The sequence below is a fragment of the Clarias gariepinus genome, chromosome 23, assembly GCF_024256425.1.
Source record: "Clarias gariepinus isolate MV-2021 ecotype Netherlands chromosome 23, CGAR_prim_01v2, whole genome shotgun sequence".
Taxonomy (NCBI): Eukaryota; Metazoa; Chordata; class Actinopteri; order Siluriformes; family Clariidae; genus Clarias; species Clarias gariepinus.
Genome location: NC_071122.1, coordinates 2,507,227 through 2,530,460, shown reverse-complemented (window position 1 = coordinate 2,530,460; position 23,234 = coordinate 2,507,227). Strand labels below are relative to the sequence as shown.

At 43.6% G+C, this 23,234-nt stretch overlaps 1 protein-coding gene across 5 annotated transcripts in view; it reads right to left on the bottom strand.

The window, feature by feature from the left end:
* Positions 1-21,941, bottom strand: part of enah (ENAH actin regulator) — a 72,038-nt gene extending 50,097 nt beyond the window's left edge. For 4 of the 5 annotated variants that reach the window (XM_053484075.1, XM_053484077.1, XM_053484078.1 and 1 more), the window contains exon 1: positions 6,554-6,698. In XM_053484075.1, the coding sequence (XP_053340050.1) occupies positions 6,554-6,567 (14 nt within the window). In that variant the 5' untranslated portion in view covers positions 6,568-6,698. Of the gene's footprint in view, positions 1-6,553; positions 6,699-21,590 lie in introns of those variants that run through there. The other variant, XM_053484076.1, reaches the window with a different exon arrangement.
* Between the last annotated feature and the right edge of the window lie 1,293 nt (positions 21,942-23,234).

Sequence of the window (23,234 nt, the reverse complement as noted above, 5' to 3'; positions counted from 1 at the left end):
TGCATTCAATCCAGCAAGCTTAACGCCCCCCCCCCCCCCCCCCCTCCCCGCCCAAAAATAAAGATCTCCTATTACAGAGAAACCTTATCGTTATGAGCTAGCCCATGAGCTAACACAGTAGCTACTTATAATTCATTATGAATCGCTATTCTTTTGTGGAGACAATGTGGCGATGCGTCACAATTAACGGTAAATGATTTATAACATTTATAAACAGCAATGACTAGATCTGTCTGGTTTTCAGCTTGATCAGACATGACGATGCACCTCGGACTTGATCTCCGTGCCGTGCAACAGAAAAGCATTTATATGGCGTTACTAAGGGTGGGCGATATAACCGAAATCTTCTATCATGGTAGAAGCAATTTTCTACCTCGATAACGATATAGTAATTTGTATCTGAACATGCATCAATAATATGCTTGGCCATATTCGTTTGGATGCTTGGATTTCAGATGATAGAAAAGGTTTGACGTGTCCACAACACAGATGATGCACCTTTTTTGTCATATGTTAGCAAACTCACTGCTGCTGCACGGATGTGCCAAACACATCAAAAGTGGGACGAAACCGAGGCACCCGATTGGACCAAATATCTGCACGGCCCAGTGGACAGCGCAGCGCGACTATCTGGATAGCGCAGAGATGATCTGGTTTATTCACGTAGCCCGGTGGATCGCGCAGCACGGACCAACTTGAGCAGCACTGCTCGAATCACAAACCTACGCGACCCACTGTTTTTTTTATTTAAAAACTATTTATTTTAAATGTCAGGACTGTTTAATATTGTTTCCGCCTTGCCATGCCTGGTTTGTACATGCGCATCCCAGCGGGATAAAATGTAATTTGATGGTAATTAACCGTGTCTACCGGTATATCGCCCACCCCTAGTCGTTACATTATCAAAAGTTGAGTGTTTAAAAGCCTGTGCACACCCACCTTAAAAGCTACACTCACCCACATGTTCACAACTGCTCAATACACATCTGACGCGGTAAAACGCCACTGTCTTTATATACCTGCAGGTGGCGCTCATGTGGTAGGAGTGAATTGTGCGTTACATTTAACTGAGACTATACCCAACTCTGTCGAGCTGCCAGTGACCCAGACCCCCCTCTGCCCTCTGGATCCGTCTGACTTGTCCTGGTTCTAGTTTCAGCCTAAAATCACTACAGTTTTGTAGCTGAGCCTCCAATAATATACTCTACTGAATATACTGAACTTTCAGCCTCCTAACACCCAATATAACTGCAAATCAACCCCTGATTTCACCCAACTGAGGAGGTTCCCTGTTGAGTTGCTCTCATGGTGTCTTCCTACCGACATGTCAGGAGGTTTTGTCTTGCCACCGCCACCCTCGGCTTGCTCACCAGGGACAATCATTTTGAATTACACACGTTTTCCTTACACATTTCATACTCATTTTCTTTAAGTCTGTAAAACTGCTTTGTGACAATGACCATAATTAAAAGCACCATATAAATAAAGCTGAATTAAATTGAACAATAATTTGCCAAGTTTGATCAGAAATAATTTAACACATTAACACATTTAATCAAACAGTTCAGTTGTAAAGCGATTGAATAAAGTCCAATACTTTTGAGTTGTGAATTTTTTTTTAAAGGTTCGAGTTCATAATCAAACAGCAATATTAAATCAGATCGGTACCGTTGTATTTGTGACTATTGTATCGAGAGGTTACTGATGATTCCCGAACCTATTGCGTACTGACTACAGATTTACCAGAGGTCCTGAAAGCCACCTGCAACCAAAGGGTAACAATATAGACAAGTCACAAAATAGAGCGAGCGAGCTCTGGAGCTCAATGTGAGCAGTGCACATGGAACAGAGAAGGATGGTGGCAAACTAGAAATTGCAGTGAGATGATGGCCAGGTGAGGCTTCCACTCTCAGCAGGTGCAGTCCCGGCAGAGAGGAGGTGAGGAGCACCGTCCAGTCTGTGCTGCAGAACAGCCTGCTTACTGAGGTGGGAAAAAGTGCTTGGTAAAGATCCGGTTTTGATATACACAACTCCTTAATACTGTAATATATACTGCAGCATGTGACTGGACAGAAAGATCAACAGCATGCTGACTCAAACCTCAAGAGATGTCTTGGAAGTCAAAGTTAATCAAAATAAGAATATTAATCAGGAATTTCCCATTTGGTCAGCAGTTTATTCATTCGCTACAACCACCAGTACAGTCATACTGCATCTCACCGAACCAGCAGGTTGGACGAAATGTATAAAATATTATAATAATCTATTTGTATCATTAATTACACATACAGGTGCAAACACAACCATGGGGAAGACTGCTGACTTCACGATTGTCCAGAGGATAAGCAACCCTCGACAGGGACGATAAAGGTCACAGGTCATCGATAGCCACCACACACAGATGTCTTCAAAAAAGAAATTGTAGGTCAGGAGTGGCTTGATGCAAGTAATGCAACAATCAACGACAGAAGCCAAGTGGTCCAAAGTCCTCTTTTCATATAAAAGTTAATTCTGCATTTCATTTGGACATCAAGCTTCCAGAGTCTGGAGGAAGAGAGGAGAGGCATAGCATCCAAGTTGCTTGTGTGTCATAACCACAGTTAGTGATGATTTGGGGTGGCATGTCATCTACCCGTGTTGGTCCACTGTGTTTGGTCAAGCTGTATAGAGATGCCAAAGTTCTTTTCCACACAGTGACAACTACGCTAGCTGAGATTACTGTACTTGATTGGACAGCCAACCCGCCAGACCTGAACACCCATAGAGACTGTATGGCTTATTGTCAAGAGGAAGACTGATGATCCAACAGTACAGATGAGCTGAAGGCTGCCATCAAAGCAACCTGGGCCTGTATTTAAGCTGTTTAGAATTCTTTCAGAGAGCTCCTATCTAACTCCTAACTCCTAGCTGGGAGTCTTAGACTGAAAGTGATTTAGAAAACTTTAGAGCAACTCTGAGTAAGGAAAGTACAAAATCTTTTATCTTAGTAAGGGGGTGTGGTCGACCCAGTTGCCAGGGTTGATGCAATAATTCAAGGACTGCGATTGGTTGAGAAAAAAAAACAAAAACAAAAAAAAAACCTCTGACCTCTTTAGGCCTTGTTCACACAGGCGTTAAAATCTAGTGTTTTTTCTGCGTTCGTAGCGTCCGGTGAGTGCGGATCAAGCGGCGAGTGTTTTCCACACATAGGAGTCAATTAGAGTGTTCACACAGGCTTTGGTGACGTGCGTTTGTCCGGCTGCGCGTTTATATGGCGTCAAAAAAACGTTGCATGCAGCTTTTTCTTGCCGTTCAAAACCCAACGAACACAAGGAAACCGCTTCTAGTTTATTTTCTGCGCGTTCATTTTACGCTTTAAAGGACCGGATATATCCCATGATCCTACATGCTATACATAGGGAAAAGGGCAAAAAAAAATAAAAAATTATAATTGTTGAAAAACTTGCGTGGAAATTTTCGCATTTCTTCCTAAACCACAAAAAAAAAAAAAAAAAAAAACTTTTTTTAATCCGACGTTGTGCGGTCAGGGTGTGAACCCAGTGGCGGCGGGATTTCATATCCAGTTCCCGACACACTGCCCCCACAGGTTAACACACAAACTACAATCTGGGCTGTAGGCTGACGTTAGACAGAGACAAACCAACGCCGGTGTAGAGGTCAATCAACCTCCACTACAAAACACAACATAAATGTTTAGGACGTTCAGAGCGCGTTCATTTATCCAAAAACTTAACGCCCGTGTGAACAAGGCCTTAAAGGACTTAAAATGTGTCCTTTGTGTTTATTTTACATTTATTTACCGTACTGATTTTATTACTCGTAATCCATTTCAGACTGATGAAAGCAAAATGGCTCAGATTTGACCGATTTACATGATTACAGGACAGTCTATTTAATTTGCACTTTTGGATGGTATGTAGCCAACAATCCACGAGATGGAAGAAAGTAAAACAAGAAAACCAAACTGGACATACAAGCAGTGTTTACTTTTAAGCTTTATGTTCCGTGCTTAGAGAAAAAATGTTTGATATTTCAATTTGAGATGTACTGTAGATAGAGAAAGACAGACAGACAGACATGGGGTTTAAATAGTCTAAATGTAGAGTTACTCTGGAAAGTATGAGATCAGTTTAGTTAAAACAAAGACAGACTCTCTGACTCCCTCATCACCAGTTACTAACAGGATATGAATCAAGCTCGTGGGCCGGTTGCTGAATGTCCTCATTTAAACCGATCAGGACACAATGATTCGATTCCTCGGACTCGACCCCACCAAGGTGACAAAAAATTAACGATAGAGAAAATTACTGTCCTGCAGAGCTGTGCGTTTTCCTACTGCAGTATTATACCAGGAAAGAGACACTTCAATTCTACTCATTCTGAGATCTGAGTGCATCTACGTGTGTGTGTGTGTGTGTGTGTGTGTGTGTGTGTGAGATATCCTGAAGGATTTGGGACTAGCACGGTTTGCAGCATTAATCTTTCAGTGTTGGGCTGTGGTAATGGATCGCTAGTACATGGAACAGATGCATTTCTCTTCAGAGAGATATTTTTAGCGCTTGATACAGTACTGCACGGTACACAGGCTGCTTTCACTGCGAAGCAGCAGCAGCTCAACATCTTGTTTAAAACATGATGCAGGCTTTTATTATACCAAAAACATTTTCTTGTCAACTCTACAGTCTGGAACTGCAGACCCATCAACATTTAATTACTTATGAATTATTAAAAAGCATTTAAAAAAAATTAATTGAAAAAAAGTTGACAGCACATCACAACAGCGAGGAGGACACTGGACCATCACTTCTATTCCCACAAAGACAGCTCGAAGACAAGCAAATTTACTCACCCTATCTATTGTAAAAGCTAATACAGGTATTCAATTAAAATCACTTTACTCAAATACTTGTGACCTTTCCAACTTCTTAAACAAGCTCGTTAAAGAGGACCAAACCGTCCCGAAGTGAAGTTCTTGGTCGCTTGACGTAAATCACCTACAAACCAACTTTTAATGACCTACAAGAAGGTAACCTGCTACAGCTTCACTACAATCTCACACTGAACCAGCAGACAAACTAACTGTGTTTACCGGCAAAGGTGTACCTACTACACCTCACGACTCGCTGTGAATTTTCAAGACTTGTGAAAAATCATGGGAGGACTTCACCTGCCAAGAGAGGCCTGGATATTCGTGACTACTGAAACTACAAACCTGCCCCCCCCCCCCCCCCCCTCTTTAAGAGTAACCTTAAAGTTAAAAATTTGACCCCTGATTTATCGGAATCTGAGAATGTAGAAAAAAAAAAAAAGAAAAAAACTTTGCACAAACACAGCTACTTTATTCAGTTACATCATTACACAAAAATCCCTTGTATAGAGAATGCAATACAACAAAATCTATCCTTACGTAATTACAATCGTGTCTCTCGATATGTATAAATGACCGCTAAAAATCCAAACTTTTGTTTGTTAAAGGATCAATTGTAATTTCTCTCTCTCTCGCCTCTAATATCCAGTCCTCACCGCTGGCCCTGTACCAGCCTGGGGATCAGATCAATTTCCTTCAGTGACTACAGAGGCATGAAACATGGACTGCTACAGAACACTGAACTGCATTTGGACCAAACACATCACCAGCCAATCAAGCTGACGGTTTCTAAGCAACATGGCCAACATCAGACACCTAACAAGTCGAAATTATTAAACGTTTAAGCAAGCATTACTGAACCCCCCATCATTTGGACAGAATAAGGTGTTCTCCAGGGTACGTGAACATCTGGAGTGATTCACAAGATCCATTAACTCACGTGGCGCATACATGATCGATCTCAACAGGCACAACATATATTAATATCAGATAACTGGTTTATGACGACACGTTTTGAGGCCCTGTGGCCATGCAAGTTGTGTTAAGTAGGTCACATGACCAGAGCATGGACACTCTGTGTAGGCTGTTCCCTAAAAACTCATGAGTGTCTGTTATTGCTCTGTGGTTGGACAGGAGACACCACACACACAAAACTGACTCAGACAGGATGTGTTTCACATTGGGCTCTTGTGTACGAGGTTAGAGACTGCTTACACATCTGTTCAACTAACTGATTCATACAGACCTGAAGTCAGAACCGCTTTAATTAGTCCGGCTAATCATGTAAAAAATAACTGTCCGAATAGTGCAAAGTCAGACAAAACTATTATTACTCACGCACACTCATTCGCAAAAACTTAAGCTATTTTACGCTTATCCAGAGACAAGCTTCATGTAATTCAAGACGACAGATGCTCCTGCATGGTGCCTTTAACGATCAGAAAGCTTTATTTAGTGACTAACCGTAGCTCAGATATTATATATATATATATATATATATATATTTTTTTTTTAAACCAAGAACATGTAAAGCAAGCTTAAACACCACCACTGACGTTTATAAAATTAAAATACACTCACTTTAAGTCAGAGTTCGACTATTCAGCTATTAGAGATCAGTTCTCAGGAAAGTTCATTTAGAAACAACCCAATAAGCAACGATTGAAGATTCTGCTGTTGACTTACACGTCACGTGTCATCACTGCATTCCTCTAGACCTCCACCTGTGGTGAGAACGTCTTCCTGACTCACTGTCGTGTGCGTCTCTGAGCGAGTTCCGAGTCTCTGAGCGAGCAGTGTTGGGTTTGGGGTCTGACTGCTCTGTGAGGCTCCTAATCCAGTCTCCAAGCCTGGCAGCAGAACCCCACCCTGCAGAGCTAAATCTGGCGACTCGTCGAGCCCCCTAAGGAATGTCCCCTCACCCCGGAATAAACCTGCTGACCAAAAGGCATCATGAGCTCACTTCATGTTTCAGGCGTCTCCCAAACCCTCTCCCCGTCACGGTCTCATCGACTTCCCAAATGAGGACGAGGCGTGGAGTTCGATTGCTAAATTAAATACTTAACAGTTAAGTGCTTCCGTATCGCCGTTGCCTGTGATTTCACTGGGCAGTGTTTTTGTTCTTGTCTTGACCAGAACATGATTCATCAGGGAGCTTCAGGCAAACCACAAAGCAGCAAAACACTGGGATTGATTCAGGCACTAAATTCCTCACATGATGAGAGAAAACTGCCAGCTACAGCGCCAAGGGAAAGCAGCGCACACACACACACACACGTTAGTTAGTTAGCTTATAGCTCAAGACGAAGATGTCCAAAGTTTTTAATAGTTCTGCTTCTGTCAGAAACTTGTTTGTTAGCAACGCATTATTGCTATAAAACTTCAGGGGGGAAACAAAAAGAAAAATGTGCGAGTGCATGTGCAGATAAACCAGTTCAGATCTTTCATTACCGTAAATGTGAATCACTGACCTTGATGGAACTCGCTCGTCCAGAACTAGCACTCCGATAGCATTCTCAGCAAAACCACTACAGATTTTGGGGTTTAAAGAACCCAAAGCAGTGAAGAAAAGATGGAGCAGTTCATCCTGACAAGATTAACAAAACAGGACAAGGCGATGGAAGAACCCAACTGTCCTTTGTCCTCACTCGGTCTCTACGCTGATCGCTAAAGTGTCGCTAAAGGGGACAGTCAGGACACATTCGAAAAACACTAAACTTTCTGAAGGAAATGTTAAAAAAATAAAAACGATCTGGACATCAAGAGAACTATTTCAGGAAATAAACAATCACTAAGCAGAGGACTTGATGCGACAGCAGAAGTAGTAGCTGTCGGAACTCCGTTTGGTCTAGCAGGGGTTAAAACACATGCACGCATGGCTTGCTCCTTAAGCTGATGAGGCCTAAACCAGGCCAGGGGACACACACCAGTCTCTCTCCCATCTGAGCCTCATCCGCCCACAGCGCTGACACCATAATCCTCAAAATCTTTTAATATTATGTTCAGCCAGACTACCAAAGAATACACGCGAACATGAGGCCTTATAGTGGGAACCTAGCCGCAGACAATACGACTGCAAAGATGCGATTCAATGAGACGTATAAATGAGGACGTGAGGGCATAGACGCAAGCGTATTACTCTAGATTTACTTTAACGACATCTATATAAAGACACAAGCCTCTAGAGTCGTGCGATTAAATAGATGATGCAATGTAATCATTCTTTCGGTGATTCAACGAGTCGGGTTTTGACTCCAATCATTCTGTCGTTCAGCAAACTTACAACTGTTGATACCACAGCATTTACAGGAAACACAAACCACTGGCACAAAGCACTCTCAGAACGCCACAGTATTGCTTTTTATTTGAAGTTTAATGACTGGATGATTGGAGCAATACCGCCCCCTATTGGAGTGGAGTGTTGACTGGCAGCCAAAAAAACACACCTTTATTCGAAAAACATTTAAAACATCACAAGCTACGCAGAATTGCCATAATTATTAAATACTTAAACAGATTTATTTCTTACCAATTTTAAAGATAAATCAAATAAACATAGCGAATCAAAGAAAACATTTCAATGCTCAATCCCAATGAAGCCACCTTGGCGGTCTGGTCGTGAGTCAGAGCGCACCGAGCCAGCTCAGGTGGCGAATTATGTGAAACATTATGAGCATGAACATGCTTCAAAATAACTTGTACGTGTAAAACCTGTTCTGCCACTGAGGGTTACATGTATTCACGGAATGTATGACTTCATCAGTACCTCAGATTAGAACACGTCGAGTGTGAAGTGATCCTGGTGCAGGAGCTCACAGCAGCGCTCACTAGATTTCGGACAGTAACCCCGGGGCCGGAGCGTTTCAAACACAACGCGCCTGCTTTGTTATTCAAATTCTGCCTTTTGTTCGGATTTAAATGAAGCCAGCGTGTTTTATGACACTGACCAAGCGACCTTCCCTTTCAACATTCAGGTTCTTTCAGGTCTCATGACGAGTCCTGATCACTCACACACCCTCACACACACACACAATCACAGATGGGAGTAAAACACAAGCACAGCTGTCGGTTCATAATGAGATGAACGGATGACTGCTGGAACGTTCATCACTTTAAATACATTCAGGCCCGATCCTGAACGACACCCGGATTCATCGGGGCTCGAGCGGAAACATTGAAACCATTATAATTATAATACAACTCGAGCTGCTGCGCTGACTTTCACACATTCTTCCACCTCCATTTCATCCCACAGACTCCGACGATAGGTCTGAGGTTCTTTTCGGAGCTAATCAAGTCCACATGGAGGTGAAGGGGAAGCTTTAGTACCAAACATGGCAATACGAGTCTGATGAGTCACGCTCCCAGTTAAGCTGCCTTAACCCCTCAGATTTTTTTCCCCCCTCTCCCCTTTTCTTTCTCTTCCTCTCCCTTTCGTTTGAGTGTTTTGAGGAACTTGGCACTTCAAGCCTTCACTCCATGCACGCTTGCAGATGTACTCATGTCTCCACATTCCAGCGCTGCCCCTCCTGAGGAGAGAGCTCGGCTCACCACAAGGATGGATCCAAGGAGACGCTTTCCATATTAGAGCTCGGGGAAGGCTGCATTCCTTCACCCCCTCAACCTCAGTGCAGAACATGAGGCGAATTAAAGGCTTTCGGAGTTTTTTTTATAAACTCTCCCTGACTGAGAGCAACTCATTTTTGGGGCCAGGTTCCTGGTTCCAGAAACAACTAAAGATGGAGGTCTCAAACAAAGAGTCACATGTGTGTGTGTGTTTAACACACTAGCTGTTCTATGGAAATAGTAAATAACATGAGAACATGACTAAAGAACAGCAGGTCAGCAGGAACATCAAGAAAGTTGTTCACTCGAACATATGGTTAAACCCACCGCGTGCTTACAGAGGGTTAGAAGAATTAATTCAGCACCCAAATACAAAAAAGGTGTTTATCCAAAATGTGCATTTTTAGAAGCGGAGGGTGTGAACTGCACACCTCTAACAAAAATGCACCATAATGGATGCTTGTGTTAACCTGGTGCACCTTTGGAGTCGACCACAGGGAGGCAAAGTGCCATCAGATCAACTCAGGGACACCACCACACTAATCCAGCTCACAGGGTTTAGGAGCGACAGCAGCCAGTCAGCTCTGGACCCTTTGGTACAATACAGTAACCAGAGGAGGCCATGCGGTGTGGGCACGGCTCTGTGCTGGGACACACTGCAGTATACCCCCCATACAGAGGGAGGAGGGGACGTCCAACTCTAACTGCCCCAACATTTGGTCATCAACATCTCTCTGAAGTGAACCAGTCACAGACAGACAGCCAACACCCCCCCCCCCCCCCCCCCCCCCCCACACACACACACACACACAACCGTCTACACCTGGCATCATCTACAGTAAGCACCCAGACACGTTTATTACATGGGTCTTCTGCTGCATTTGCTTTCCTATCTCTTGTACCCGTGTAAGTCATGTCCCCCTGTGGACTCGACCCCACGGCTCAGCGGTGCTTACTGCAGTTAAATAAACACTTTCTGTAGATTCTGTGTGTAATTAATCACAGCGTGCACTGCAGCACTCCTCAAAATACTCCTTTACCCTCAGACTAAACCTCAGGGGGTTCACCAAACACCACACGCGCACACACAGAGGTTCTGCCTCATGTAAATTCACCCGAATGGAGAATGTCCCGCGTTTACAAGATGTGCTTTTACACGTGAGCTCTGATCCAGACATCAGTGTAAAGGGCGTTTTGGAGTAATACACAGACTCGAAACTGCCCCAGGATGGTGCATCACTGTGTCAGGGATCCTGACCAACTTTGATGGGTTCCACCATTCAGATACAGGGGACCACACACACACACACACACACACACACACGCTAAAGTGCAGCACCATGTTTCTAAAAAGGACTTTAATACCAGAAACATGAACTATCCTATAAATCATGTTTGATGCAACAATCTGATCAGCTCCACAAGATATTAAAATGAGTTTATCAAAAGTCTTGGTTTTCCTCCCAGCTGTGAGAGCGGATCCAGAACAATACAAGCTCATAGCTTTAACTTTAAAAACCAGGATGTGATCAAAGCCTCAGAGAGCCAGAGTACTAGAGAGTCACGGGTGAGAATTTGGTGGATTTTATAAGGAGCCAGTCATTGTGCTTTTAGTGAAAAAGTATTTTTCCTCATGTTAGCAAAAAAAAAATTTGTATATTACTGATTATAATTATTGTTATTAGCAGCAGTAGAAGTTTCACCATCATCGTAATCAATAACAAATTTTCTTGATTAATTAAGGGCACTGGGGGTGAAAGCGGTCTCGTGCCAAGCTTTTGTACCCTTCGAGCAGAAAGAAAAACTACATTTTAAAAAAAACAAAGACAGATTTTAAAAAGAAGAAAAAAAGAGCGTTTTTTTTTTTTTGAAAAAAAAACAAAAAAATGCATGCGCGAGAGGGAGAGAGAGAGAGAAACACATGCGCGCAGGAGGGAGAGAGAGAGAGAGGGCCCAGGACGGGAGGAGAGGTGCTTGGTTAACATTCTGAGGACACCGCAGTCGGGCAGCACGCAGGGAGCAGGAGTGTTTAGTATGCCGTCAAACACCCAGAGAGGTGACGAGGACTTTACTGCACTGCTGCTTCCCTGTCGAGTCTCAACACACACGCAGAATATAATGAAATAAAGTGCGATCATTGTATACAGTCATATTACAGGAAAAGAATAAACTCAGCCATTTTGTGTGTGTATATTGGAGAAGTACGCGCTGCCGAGCCAGACGTGACTAGACGTTATAGCAGCTTTAAACTCGCACTAGCTCACCGTGAGGCTTCACATCCTGAGTCATGTAAAAGGTACAGGTCATGTGACGTGGTTGCATGGTAGATGGGACACGGTGTGGCTGTTGTGCGTGTCAAGCTCTTAGACGCTTTAGTCTGCTTATAATAGAGGCTTTTGTTAAATAACGAGGGGAGAATAAAGTTCCCCAGATGCTTCGGGAGTTTTGGTCAGGGGGCGTCGCTGGACACACAGACGAGACACCAGTCCAATCTCACGCTGAGATGGGGGGGACGCTGAGATGAAGTGTGTTTACTGACACTCACCTGTTTAACACCCCCTCCCCCCCACACACACCCAACCAGGCGTTTAGGCTCAACAGGACCTGGACAGCTGAAATCTCAAATGACATGGAACTGCTGGTTAAAACCGAGGACCAGAGACGCTCTGAGGCGCCCTGCTGTGTGTCCAATGTAATAAAGAGATGGGTGTGTGTGTGTGTGTGTTTTACAGGCAGGCTCCATGAACGTACAGTAGACTAAGCAGATAAGAGGTGGTCAGTGTGATGCGTGATCAGCGTTGTGCTCTCGGAGACACGTTACATCACAGGACTTTAACTATGCATGAGTTTTACCCCCCAAACAAAATGAATTTCAACCTCAAAGAAAGCAGTAGAATTGTATCCAGCTTAAACTGGGTGAGCTGGTGAGGACCTGCACCTATCCAGCTGGTTGCCAAGTATTCTGAAGAGCACTTTTAACCCCCGTGTGTTCTGATCTACACTAGTTAGGAGTTATTAGTGAACTCGTAAAAAGCAAAAGGAGGAGTGTTTACAGCTCACGAGCCAACATGCTCCTAGAGAAGGGTCACAAAGCGCCGTTTAACAGAAAGGTAACATAAGCCAGAGCATAGAATAAAGACGCTCTCTGTGTGTGTGTGTGTGTGTGTGTGTGTGTAGGGGCAGTGAACACAGGGCAGCTGTTCTTCACAGATGGGATCTCAGAGACCACCTGTTCCAGACTCGCACTGAAGAGAGATCCAGCAGAAAAGGCCAAAATGAGCAGAAATAAGAGGGGGCGGAGCCCGGGGCAGTTGGCAGGCAGAAGACGACCGTGAGGGGAACGCGAGTGAAAATCCAAACCAAAAACTGAACTGAAAAGGATCAAGGCGTTTGGGCCGCTGGAGAAAGCAGATCTGTGCCAAGAATGACAGAACAGAGTGAAAAACACGACTCCTCCGCTTCTCTTCTGCTTTAGTCCAATTAAATGTTCCCGGAGTCTGATGTGGAGGGGACACACCGCGACACTAGTATTATTTCTCACGAAAGTTTCCAAACTGACTAAGGGGCAGCTGAAACAGACTGAAAAAACAACCACTGAAGATTTGGTTTTTGAAAAGTGGCATGCGGTTCCGTCTGGCCCGTGTCACGCTCCAGCACATGAGCTGGCCCTGTGGTCAAAAGGTGATCAGTGATCCTTCCAGTACTCCCATTCCAGACATTCCAACTGGAAGATAATCTGAAATACCATGAAAGGTCACTGAAAACATCAAGATAGAGTGGACATGAGGAACCGTTCTCTCGCAGGCATCAAGATCGCACAATGAGAAACACGGCTGTGGATCAACAGCTGCACCATCACCTGGATGAGCAAATCAAACAGAACAAAAAAAAAAGAAATCCATAAAAGAGACAAAAGCCATGTTTCCATACAGGAACCTTTTCAGGCTTTCAGGTGTTGCATGACGACAAACAGGGAAAGTTTCCATCCTTCTTTTGTATCGACTTCTAGAGAAAAACTGGAGTGTAAACATGCTTTCAGTGGCACCCTGCGGTCACGTGAGCGTCACATTCACACAACAAAATCAACAGACGCATATTAGCACCGTGTGTGTTCAGTGCTGGTCACTCAGTCTCCTTCAGAGGGTAACAAGATGATCCGTCCATAAAGGTCCTTCCGGCTTGTAGCTGAACAGATGAGATCCAGTACAACATCACGAACGGTGAGACAGTTGTGATGGCATCCTGTCTGTAAACTACTTTACCAGATCTTCAGCCATGCATGACGCTTACTGATACCAACCTGTTGAAGAATCGAAAAGATCTGCCCAAATGATGTGGAACTTCTGGGTTAAATCCTCCTCTCTCTCTTTACATTTTTGTCCTGCTCTAATACTCTGATGTGAGCAAGGAGTCACGTAGCAGCTCTCACTCGTTTAACTGAAAACACATCATTGTTTTTTGAGTGTGTGTGTGTGTGTGTGTGTGTGTGTTTCACCACACGTGCCAGCACAGTGACCCAGCTCTCCAAAAAGCTGCAATTCCCTCAGTGAGGAAACACTGTATAATGGCCTGTAAGGGTCCTTTGCCTAGTTGTGCAGTAGATGATGAGCTCACATCCAACATGGCACTGTTGCCTTCCAAACTTGAAACATGTTGACTGAAAAACACTGGATCATCAGTAACACTAATCTATTGCAGAAAACATCACTTCTGCGTTGCCTTGGCAACCTAACCATAAGAACAAACAGCCGTCCTGGCTTTAGTCCTCCACAGGCATGGGTTTAAAGGGCTGATGTGAACATGCTCTTGCAGAAATATTGAAACAACTAAGACATTCTACTCTCTATTTTTAAGAAAAAAAAAAAAAAAAAAAAAAAAGTGCTCTGGATCTGCACGCGGTGGTGTCATGATCCAGATCCTCCTTCATACAGCACAACAACCCCACGCACTGCTCTTCAGCTCCATAGCAACATGCATCAGAGTCCTGAGAGCACGTCCCTCTACAGCGACGGTAGCATAACAGGAGACCGGATGCAGGAGCAGCGCATCCGGGGAGAAGCACCCAGCATGGTGGTGTGACAGCCAGCACCACCTGCGTACAGGCAGAGTGCAAATTCAACACCTTTAATAGGTTTTTTTTTTAGATTTGTTTTAAGCATGTAGTCTAAGGACACAAGAACCCATGTCGACTCCATGTTGTGTAACAAGCGCACAAGCCGTTCTGCCTTAAAGCGTCAGGGCATGCCGCAGCAGCTCGGGACACACACACTAGCGGTGGTTGTTTTAGGGAGAGGGGCAGAACTTTCACCCTCAGCTGATGACTCGACTCGTTCCTGCAGCTTTGCTTACCTGTTTATTTCAAAGAAGTTGAGAGTCATCACTGAGCTGAAGAGAACTAATGAATCACAGAGTCGCTGAATCGGCAGGATCCCTGGGAGGAGATGGAGCGCACAAGCCGAGAAAAGTTCCAGTTCCAGGGGTAGGGAAGGGAGTGACCAGTGGAGACAACTAGCCCTACGCCCTAGGTGCTGAGACAGAGTGGGGAGAATGTGTGCCCTGTCGTCACACGGGGAACTCGAGTACCATGCGAGAGCATTAATAAGATCAGAGTAAGGGAGAACTACGACATGCTCATGTTCCTCTAACAACGCTTAATGCTCGTAGCCAGACGAGTCCTGTGGTCACATCATATGATGCGACAGGATCAAAATCACCTCTGCGTGATGTCATATCCCACTGCAACGTCACTCAGTGAGCTTTACTTACAGCGCTATGCTTGAGCTTAGGGGCTTTGCAGTTTCAGCGCTTTTCCTCTGTGGTTTCTAGAACTTGTGGAACGAGGAATAAAAAGTAGTAACGGCTCTCACCCAGGGAGCCACAGTAACCCAGGTTAAACCACTTTAATAAATCTCAGTCCGCCACACTTCCCTCTGAACCGCAGCTCTTCCGCTCATGTGGCCCAAACAATAGACCATCATCTAAAGGTGGAATTAAACACTCATCAGGTATGAAGTGGTAAAATGGCTCATGGGAAGCTTTTACTTCCCCTACGTGAAATCTTTGTTCATCACCAACAGGTCGCTGTGACACTGAGGTCAAAACCGACAAAAGCCTTCAATCTGACAGCTGGGCGATCTTAAAGCGCAGGTGTCTACTGAACCAACGGTGCACAGACCCTTATTTCAGAACTCCGTCACACCACATGGTAAACAGGAGGGCGTGTTACCGTGCAACAGATTCAAGGCCCGGTTTTAAACATGAATCGAGAATCTACTGATCGGGACTGAACAGTCGTATAATTGACACTTACAGGTTTATAATAAATATACTGCATGGAAAAAACGAGTGTCTCAGTTTGACAACATCTCTGCTAAAAACGAGCACAACAGTAAGATTAAAAGAGGAAATCCCGATGCTGCTAGCTGTGTGTATGCTCACACACGTTGGCTGCCTAATGTGTTGGCCATGTGTGCACGTCCGCAGAAAGTAACAACTCCCCGCGAGATGCATTATGCGTGTACAGTGTAGAGGTGGTTTAGTCAGCTGCAACAGCAAGAATTATGGAAAGTTTTGAGAAGTTGTGCAAGTGTGCGCTTACTCCACCTGTATTTATCGCTGCACACAGTGAACAGTATGTGTGAGATAAGTACCATCCGAAATGCTAACATGGAAACGACGTGTCGCCATGTTACATGCACTGTGAGTGAATTCTTCATCACGCCCCCTTTGGAATCGTCCAATAACAAATACGCAGATGACGTTGCCGGTTCAAATCTAACACAGTCTAGGTGTTTTCAGAGTCTTCTGTATACTTCGTTTTACGGTTCTAAGACACGTGTTTTTCAACGTCCCCACTATTTTCCACTAGCCATAATATAACGCAAAACATTCTAGCCATCATGATGTTTATTAATATACCCATGTGGGATGCAGGAAAAATAGGTCATCATGAGGATCTGAGTGACAACAAGCACCACACCGTGATGTCTAGATGCCCGAGTCAGAGCGTCCTGTGGTTCTCGGTTAGGATCTAACAAAACTGTTGAACCGGTGACTGGGTCATGGGCAGCCAAGGCTCACTGAGGCTCAAGGAGAGCAAAGGCTGACCCAATTCCACAGAAGAGTTGATGAAACACTAACTGCTGATCTCATGAGATATACTTTATACACACACATTGTGTTATCTTCAAGGGTGTTGCCTCAGCTGATCTCAATTCCACTGTGCATCTGTGGGATGTGTTGGACAAACAAGTCCAGATACCACAACACACACACACATACACACAACCTCTGATGATCGAGTCCACCATGGCTCAGAGAGCTTGTAGCAGCACAACAGGAGCTATACAATGTAAGGCATGTGCTCTTAGTGTTATGATCAGTGTAGGGAACTGTTGGAACAGGGGTGTAGACATTTTTTAGGAAAAAGCAGCAAGGTCATTAGAAGAGCTAAACTGTATTGCAAAGATAAAAGTATTTCTTGCAATACAGTTTAGCTCTTCTAATGACCTTGCTGCTTTTTCCTAAAAAAAACCCTGTTCCAACAGTTCAATAGAGAGAGAGAGAGAGAGAGAGAGAGAGAGGGAGAGAGAGAGAGAGAGGGAGAGAGAGAGGGCAGTTATCAGAAGTTTCCAGCGGCTCCAACCCTCAGACTCACTCAGCACAGACTCGACTGTCAGTAAGTGTGTAACTATGGTGTACGGTAATCACATTCTGCTTATTCCTACATGAAGATTTCTCCCTCACCAGGACTTTTATAAATGAGCTTTGGAGCTCAAGAAACCCCAACTGGGCACAGGATAAACCCTGGCCTAACGACTGACCACACGGCTGAAGAAATGTTCCATGCAGAACTCATCCAGACTTTTTTTTTTTTTTTTTTTAGAAAAACAGTAGGATCCAAACACCACAGACCTGCATCTGCTGAAGATCTTCACGCTGCTCACACTGTTAAACAGCTAAAGAGTAAACCGTTTACTTTAGGTGATAACGCTCATCATCTTTACTGTAACAGGTTTAATCAGGCTGATGATTACATTCACTCAGCACTCTTTATCTGTGCTCACCGGAACACACGCTACACAAGAAACTGGCTGATGTTCAGCTTCGCTCTTACACTCGTATTCTGCAGTCATTTAATGTGAACAACTCCATCACTGGTTAACCGATGGGGAAAGGTCGACCCGTCACCAAACGAACACCGCTGTATGGTTTAGATGTGCTGATCTGAGTGAATTACCAGTGGAGCGGTAGAGATCAGCTACTGGAAATCATCCCGCCGATGATCATCCGTAGCTTTCCAGAGAGTTGAAACACCATCGTCGGGATACATGTGGTGTTTTCGGCCAGTTCACCTTCATTATGTAATTGTGGAGCAACTTGTTATTCTTGCTCAATCACTTTTACAGACTCAAACATACAAGAGCTCGTCTCTACGTTTCAACTAAAACATCACTTCATGCAAACTAATGTGAAGGAACTTTATAAAAAAACAAAGTATTATTTAACAATTTGGCAAAAGTGAAACCATTTGCTTTCACAAATCATTGAGTGTTCAACCGGCTTTTGTGCACAGTGGAGTGTGTGTGCATGGAAGTAAAAGGGTGGAGTAACCATGGAAAATACTGTTACCAAGAGAAGAGACAAAAATTTATGCATGTAATAAACATCATAGGAAGAGTATATTGTAGATCTGAAACACAGCGAACAATGTGAAGTCCGTTCCTCCTGTAGCTTTGTACATGAAGCTCGCTGTGAGACAGAACCTAACCTCAGAGGCAAGACTGAAATCAGCGCTTGAGCTATGCTGAGAAAGTAGGATGCAAAATTTTGCATATTTAGAAAGCAGGAAAGCCTTGGACACACGATGATTCAAAGCACAACAAACACACCTATCGCTCTAAAGCACTATCTGCATCCGGCGCTAAAGAGAAAAAGAATAGCCAGATAAAAAAAAAAAAAAGAAGAAATTACGTGTCTGTCTGTACCGAGATCATCTTCATTAAACAGAGCATTGGGTTGAAATTAAAGTTCTAAAAAAGGCAGATAAGATGAGCTGCTGCTGGGAAGAGTGGAGGAAAAAAAAAAGTCGGTATACAGAAGAAAGCGGAAAGAATGTCTTTTTGTTACTCCATCTGGCCTGCTTTTGTGTCAGTACAGTCTGAAACCGAATGCCTCAAAAGCCTGACAAAGTCGTGCAAATGAGAGCACTACAGTCTTTCACACAAAAACTGAGTTGCATCCAAGAGCACGACAAAACATCCTGCTGCTGGCCAAAATGCTTTTCAAATCATACGCTTCTCATCATTAAAACACACAATCATCATCATCATCATCATCGGAGCAGTTCCATGTTTCTGAAGAAAAAAGGAAATACCAGTCACCTACATGACCTGAAGTGGAACAAAGAAAAGTAAACTCTGAACTCTTTTTTCTGAAGTGAAACAAATTGGACACATTACAGCTTTTCGACATGAAAACTAAAGAAGTTCTCTGCAAAGAATCTGTTGAGATCTCAGGAATTAATAAACAGCACACACACACACAGGCAGGTTAAACCAGTCAGACAACATTGTGCACTAGATACCTTTTCTCTTTATCTGTTGGACTAAGGGTGTTTTATCTATTGTAATCTGGTGCATGTAACTTCCTCTATGAACACTAGTCCTTGAGGCCTTTTCTGGCTGCTCACTGGAGTAAAAACTTTGAAAACAGTTTTGGGGAAAAACTTAAGCTCTTGTTTACATGTTGCTAGTTTACGCTTGTCCTTTGTGTGACACGTGTCACACTGAAACTACAGCGTATGGACACTTACACACCCTAAATGCCAGCACCTGATGCACTTACACACACATCAGTAGGAAGATATTTACAGCTTAAAGCAATCGTTTAACTCTCCTGCACCTACACACGGTCACCTCATGGGTAAACAAGTCGCCTGATTCGTGTGCCAAGGTACGACTGTACTCAAATTTACTTGTATTATTGTATTATAAATGTGCCATATTGGAATAGAGAAATGCATGACAAACTAGTTTGAGGAAACATATTATGCAGTTTTATATCATCACATTTAACACGGTAAAGTCAAATCTCTCCAATGATAAACTCCTTGCAGCAACAATCATACTGTGGGCCTTGTGTGTTCCTATAGTGGTCACCATGTCCATTATGTCCATTTCCACTTGGCTAACAAGTGGCCAGTGCATGCTTCAGCAAAATGTCTTTCTTGTCTTTTTAACACACCCAGAGTAAATTTGTTCACTGCAGTTGCCATGTGTCACTGATTAGATGTACTGTTACATTACTGTAAGTAACTTACTGATATCCATTGGTCTACAGAAAGTGCAATGAAAGTAGCATCTGCAAACTGCATGACTTTCACAGCCTTTTTTTGCACTTACATTTCTCCTTTTGCATTGCACTTTCATCTAGAAGCTTTTCATAATGAAATTTGCTTTTCAGCACACCTGATGGTGTTCCTCAGTCATCTTATCATTCGCAGTTTAACCATGCTGCGATTATGGAAAGACATTAGGGTCAAATTTACATTTACGCATTTGGCAGATGCTCTTATTCAGAGCGACTTACAAAAAGTGCTTTAAAGTTTACATAATTTACATCAAATTGGTTTGATTAATTTGTGTTCGAAAATAGTAACTTTACAATTTCTAGATTCATCGATTTTGTTAACGCGTTAATATTAAAAGCCCTAGTTTATTGACATCATACAGGAGCCGAATCCAGTACAAACAAACTTCTGATTTTTCAAAGATTGCGATGTGTTTCTCATACTCTGTGTTAATGCACTTGTTTAACTTACTGTGTGTTACACTACCTGGGTGCCGATCTGCACCCAACTTGGCACAGGTTTTATGCCAGATGCCCTTCCTGACACAACCCATTTAAAACAGTCTTGCGATCGGCAGTACAACAGTGGCTGAATTTGGGGCATTAAGTGGAATTTAAACCCAGGCCTTCTCCATGGCAGGCGAGTGACCCACCACTGAGGCACCAATGCCCCCACTCTACACACTGATTAAGTAAAGCCTTTATTTGTCACACATATGTTACAATGGGGACATCCAAAATGGCAAACACTCATCTGGTCTAGAGTCTAGTTCCTCTAAAGGTTTCTTCCTATTGCCCACTATTGCCCTATTGAGTTTTTCTTTGCCACCATCACCCTCAGCTTGCTCATTTTGATTTATACACATTTCCTTACATCCATCAATCGCATTTTCCCAATTCGGGCCCAAGCATTATTGGCACAGGGGGCTTGGACCCGCTCATTATTCCTCGCAACTATATTTTTCTTTCATTCTGTAAAGCTGCTTTGTAACAATGACCTCTATACAAATTAAATTTTATTGGTTTTGGCCCCACCTAAAATGTTGTGTGCCCATCTCCAACACACACGCACACCCACCCACTACCACATCCTGCATGCCTTACACATCACACATACTGCTAGACGAGCATTAAAGAGAGATTATCAGGAATTATACAACATGCCACAGACCTACATTGGGTCAGATCGCTAGAGGTCTCCTAGTTGTGTGCACACGCTCCTGTGTGTATCCTTGCCCACCCCCTTCCCATGCTTAGGGTCACACACCATTTGGCAACAATGACTAAAGGCTCTTCTCAGCAGTTTACAAAAACTACTTCAGTCTGATTGCTCCTGTACTTGTGCTACACGTCACACTTCTGTTCCCCCTGAGACATGAGCTCTTATGTTACAAAGACAAGAAGACCGTTACAAACTGCTACAATTAAACATCAAACAGCTGTGAAGCAACAGACCAATACAAAGAAGAGTCACGCGCGCAGTGATCACAGAGAGAGAGAGAGAGAGAGAGAGAGAGAGACGCTGTTTCTGATGGACTGGTTTCTCTGTACAGAACGAGCTGATCAGGTTCGTGCATGTGAAATATCCGCGTGGTTACTATAGCAACGCGCAAACACGTCTGCAGCAGCGCAAAAAGCGCACTCGGAGGCGATGGAGCAGTGAACTCACACACACACACACACGCACGCGCATGCATGCATTCACCAACACATCATCTGAGTGTAAAGTGTGTGTGTGTGTGTGAGGAAAAGAGAGAGAGAGAGAGAGAGAGCGCGCGCGCGCTCGGAGGTTCTCAGCTGCACTCACCTCATAATGCCGCTCGCCTCTGCGGATCCTCACCGCGATGTAAGATGTGCGTGTGTGTGTGTGTTAAGGCAAAGCGCACGTGACGAAGTTGCTGCGCGAGTTCGGAGCTCGCGCTCGGCCGCGCGCACAAAGCCGGAGTTAATCAATGGGACGCGGAGGAGAGCGCGCGCACCCGAAGCCCATTAAAAATGAAAACAGAATTTCAAGGGCAAAAACAAAAAAACACACACACAGCCAGACCTATCCTCATGATACACCACAAACAGTCTGCGCAGGGATTATCTCGGCTCGGCTCGGCTCCACTCTGACTGATCTCTCTCTCTCTCTCTCTCTCTGCGCCCAAAGAGCGGCCGCGTGCCGCCGGAGTCCCCTCCTCGCGCGCCTCCAGTACTGACGCAAGGCCTTTATCTGCCCTACGTAAAATACGTAGGAGACGCACGGACGCGTTGGCCACGCCCCCTTACAGAAGGACAACGCCGCGGTGTGGATGAGCTTTATACTGACCAAGAACAAACATTCGCTCTCTCGCGCGCACAGACTTAATTAAGAACACCTGTACATTATTTACGCCGTTACCGTATCCGCCAGCAGCACGGAACACAAACTCATGGAGACTTAAGAGCTTTAGCTGATCTGTATAAATAAGGGAAAGGTTTGGACATTGGTCAGAACTCACTCTTTCAATTAGATCTTTACTTTTGTATACGATGGAAAACCAGAAACCAGTCTCAGAAAAAAAAAAAAAATTGCCTGTATGTTTGTCTGTATAACCAGATTGTGTCACGGCATCACGCAGAAACTTAAATTAGTTAAAGTTAAACCTGCGCCGTAAACAAAATCAAAATGTTTAGTGGAAACAAAGTTATGAGCCAGGTTATAAACTGCACGTTTTGACAGCATACTGCGCATGCGCCAGACTGTGGGTGCGTCTTACATCGACCGCTGGACAGAATCTTTTTGGACTACTTGTGCGATGTTGAGGATAAACAGCAGTGCCGACCTGTGGGCTTGTGAGGCCCTATAGGCGAGATCATGTAAACTGGGCCCACTGGGGTCAACAACTGGCATCGTTTCACGAGTTAGAAGAAAGCACACAAAATGACAATATTTAAGTGTATAAATGTGCAATAAGTATAAAATATTCAACATACGATATATGGGATAAAACATTTAATCAGATTTAAACAAGTTAAAGCAAGTAAAGTATTGCAAACTATTGTAATGCAAATATATGTACAGGAGTGTTTTAAAAAGTAAGCAAATATCTATCTGTCTATATATATAGCCTATATATATATATATATATATATATATATATATATAAACATTAATAAATGCATCTCTAAAGTGGGACATTTTTAGGACATTTTAACTTTCTATCAAACATGAGCAATTTAAAGGGATATAGTGGAATCTATGTATACGAATACCGTGATCATTACGGCACTCCAGTTCTCCCAGTACATCACAGGCAGTGTTATGCAAATTAGTATGCAGTGCTTCTGTGTATGTTTCAAATCTTTTATGCTTTTATTTATAGATGTTTTGTATTTATTAGTTTTCAGCAATTGTTAATGTGTTAATTATACAGAGCTATCATTTTTTGTGAATATGGTGGGTAATTTTTTGCCCACAGTTGTTGTG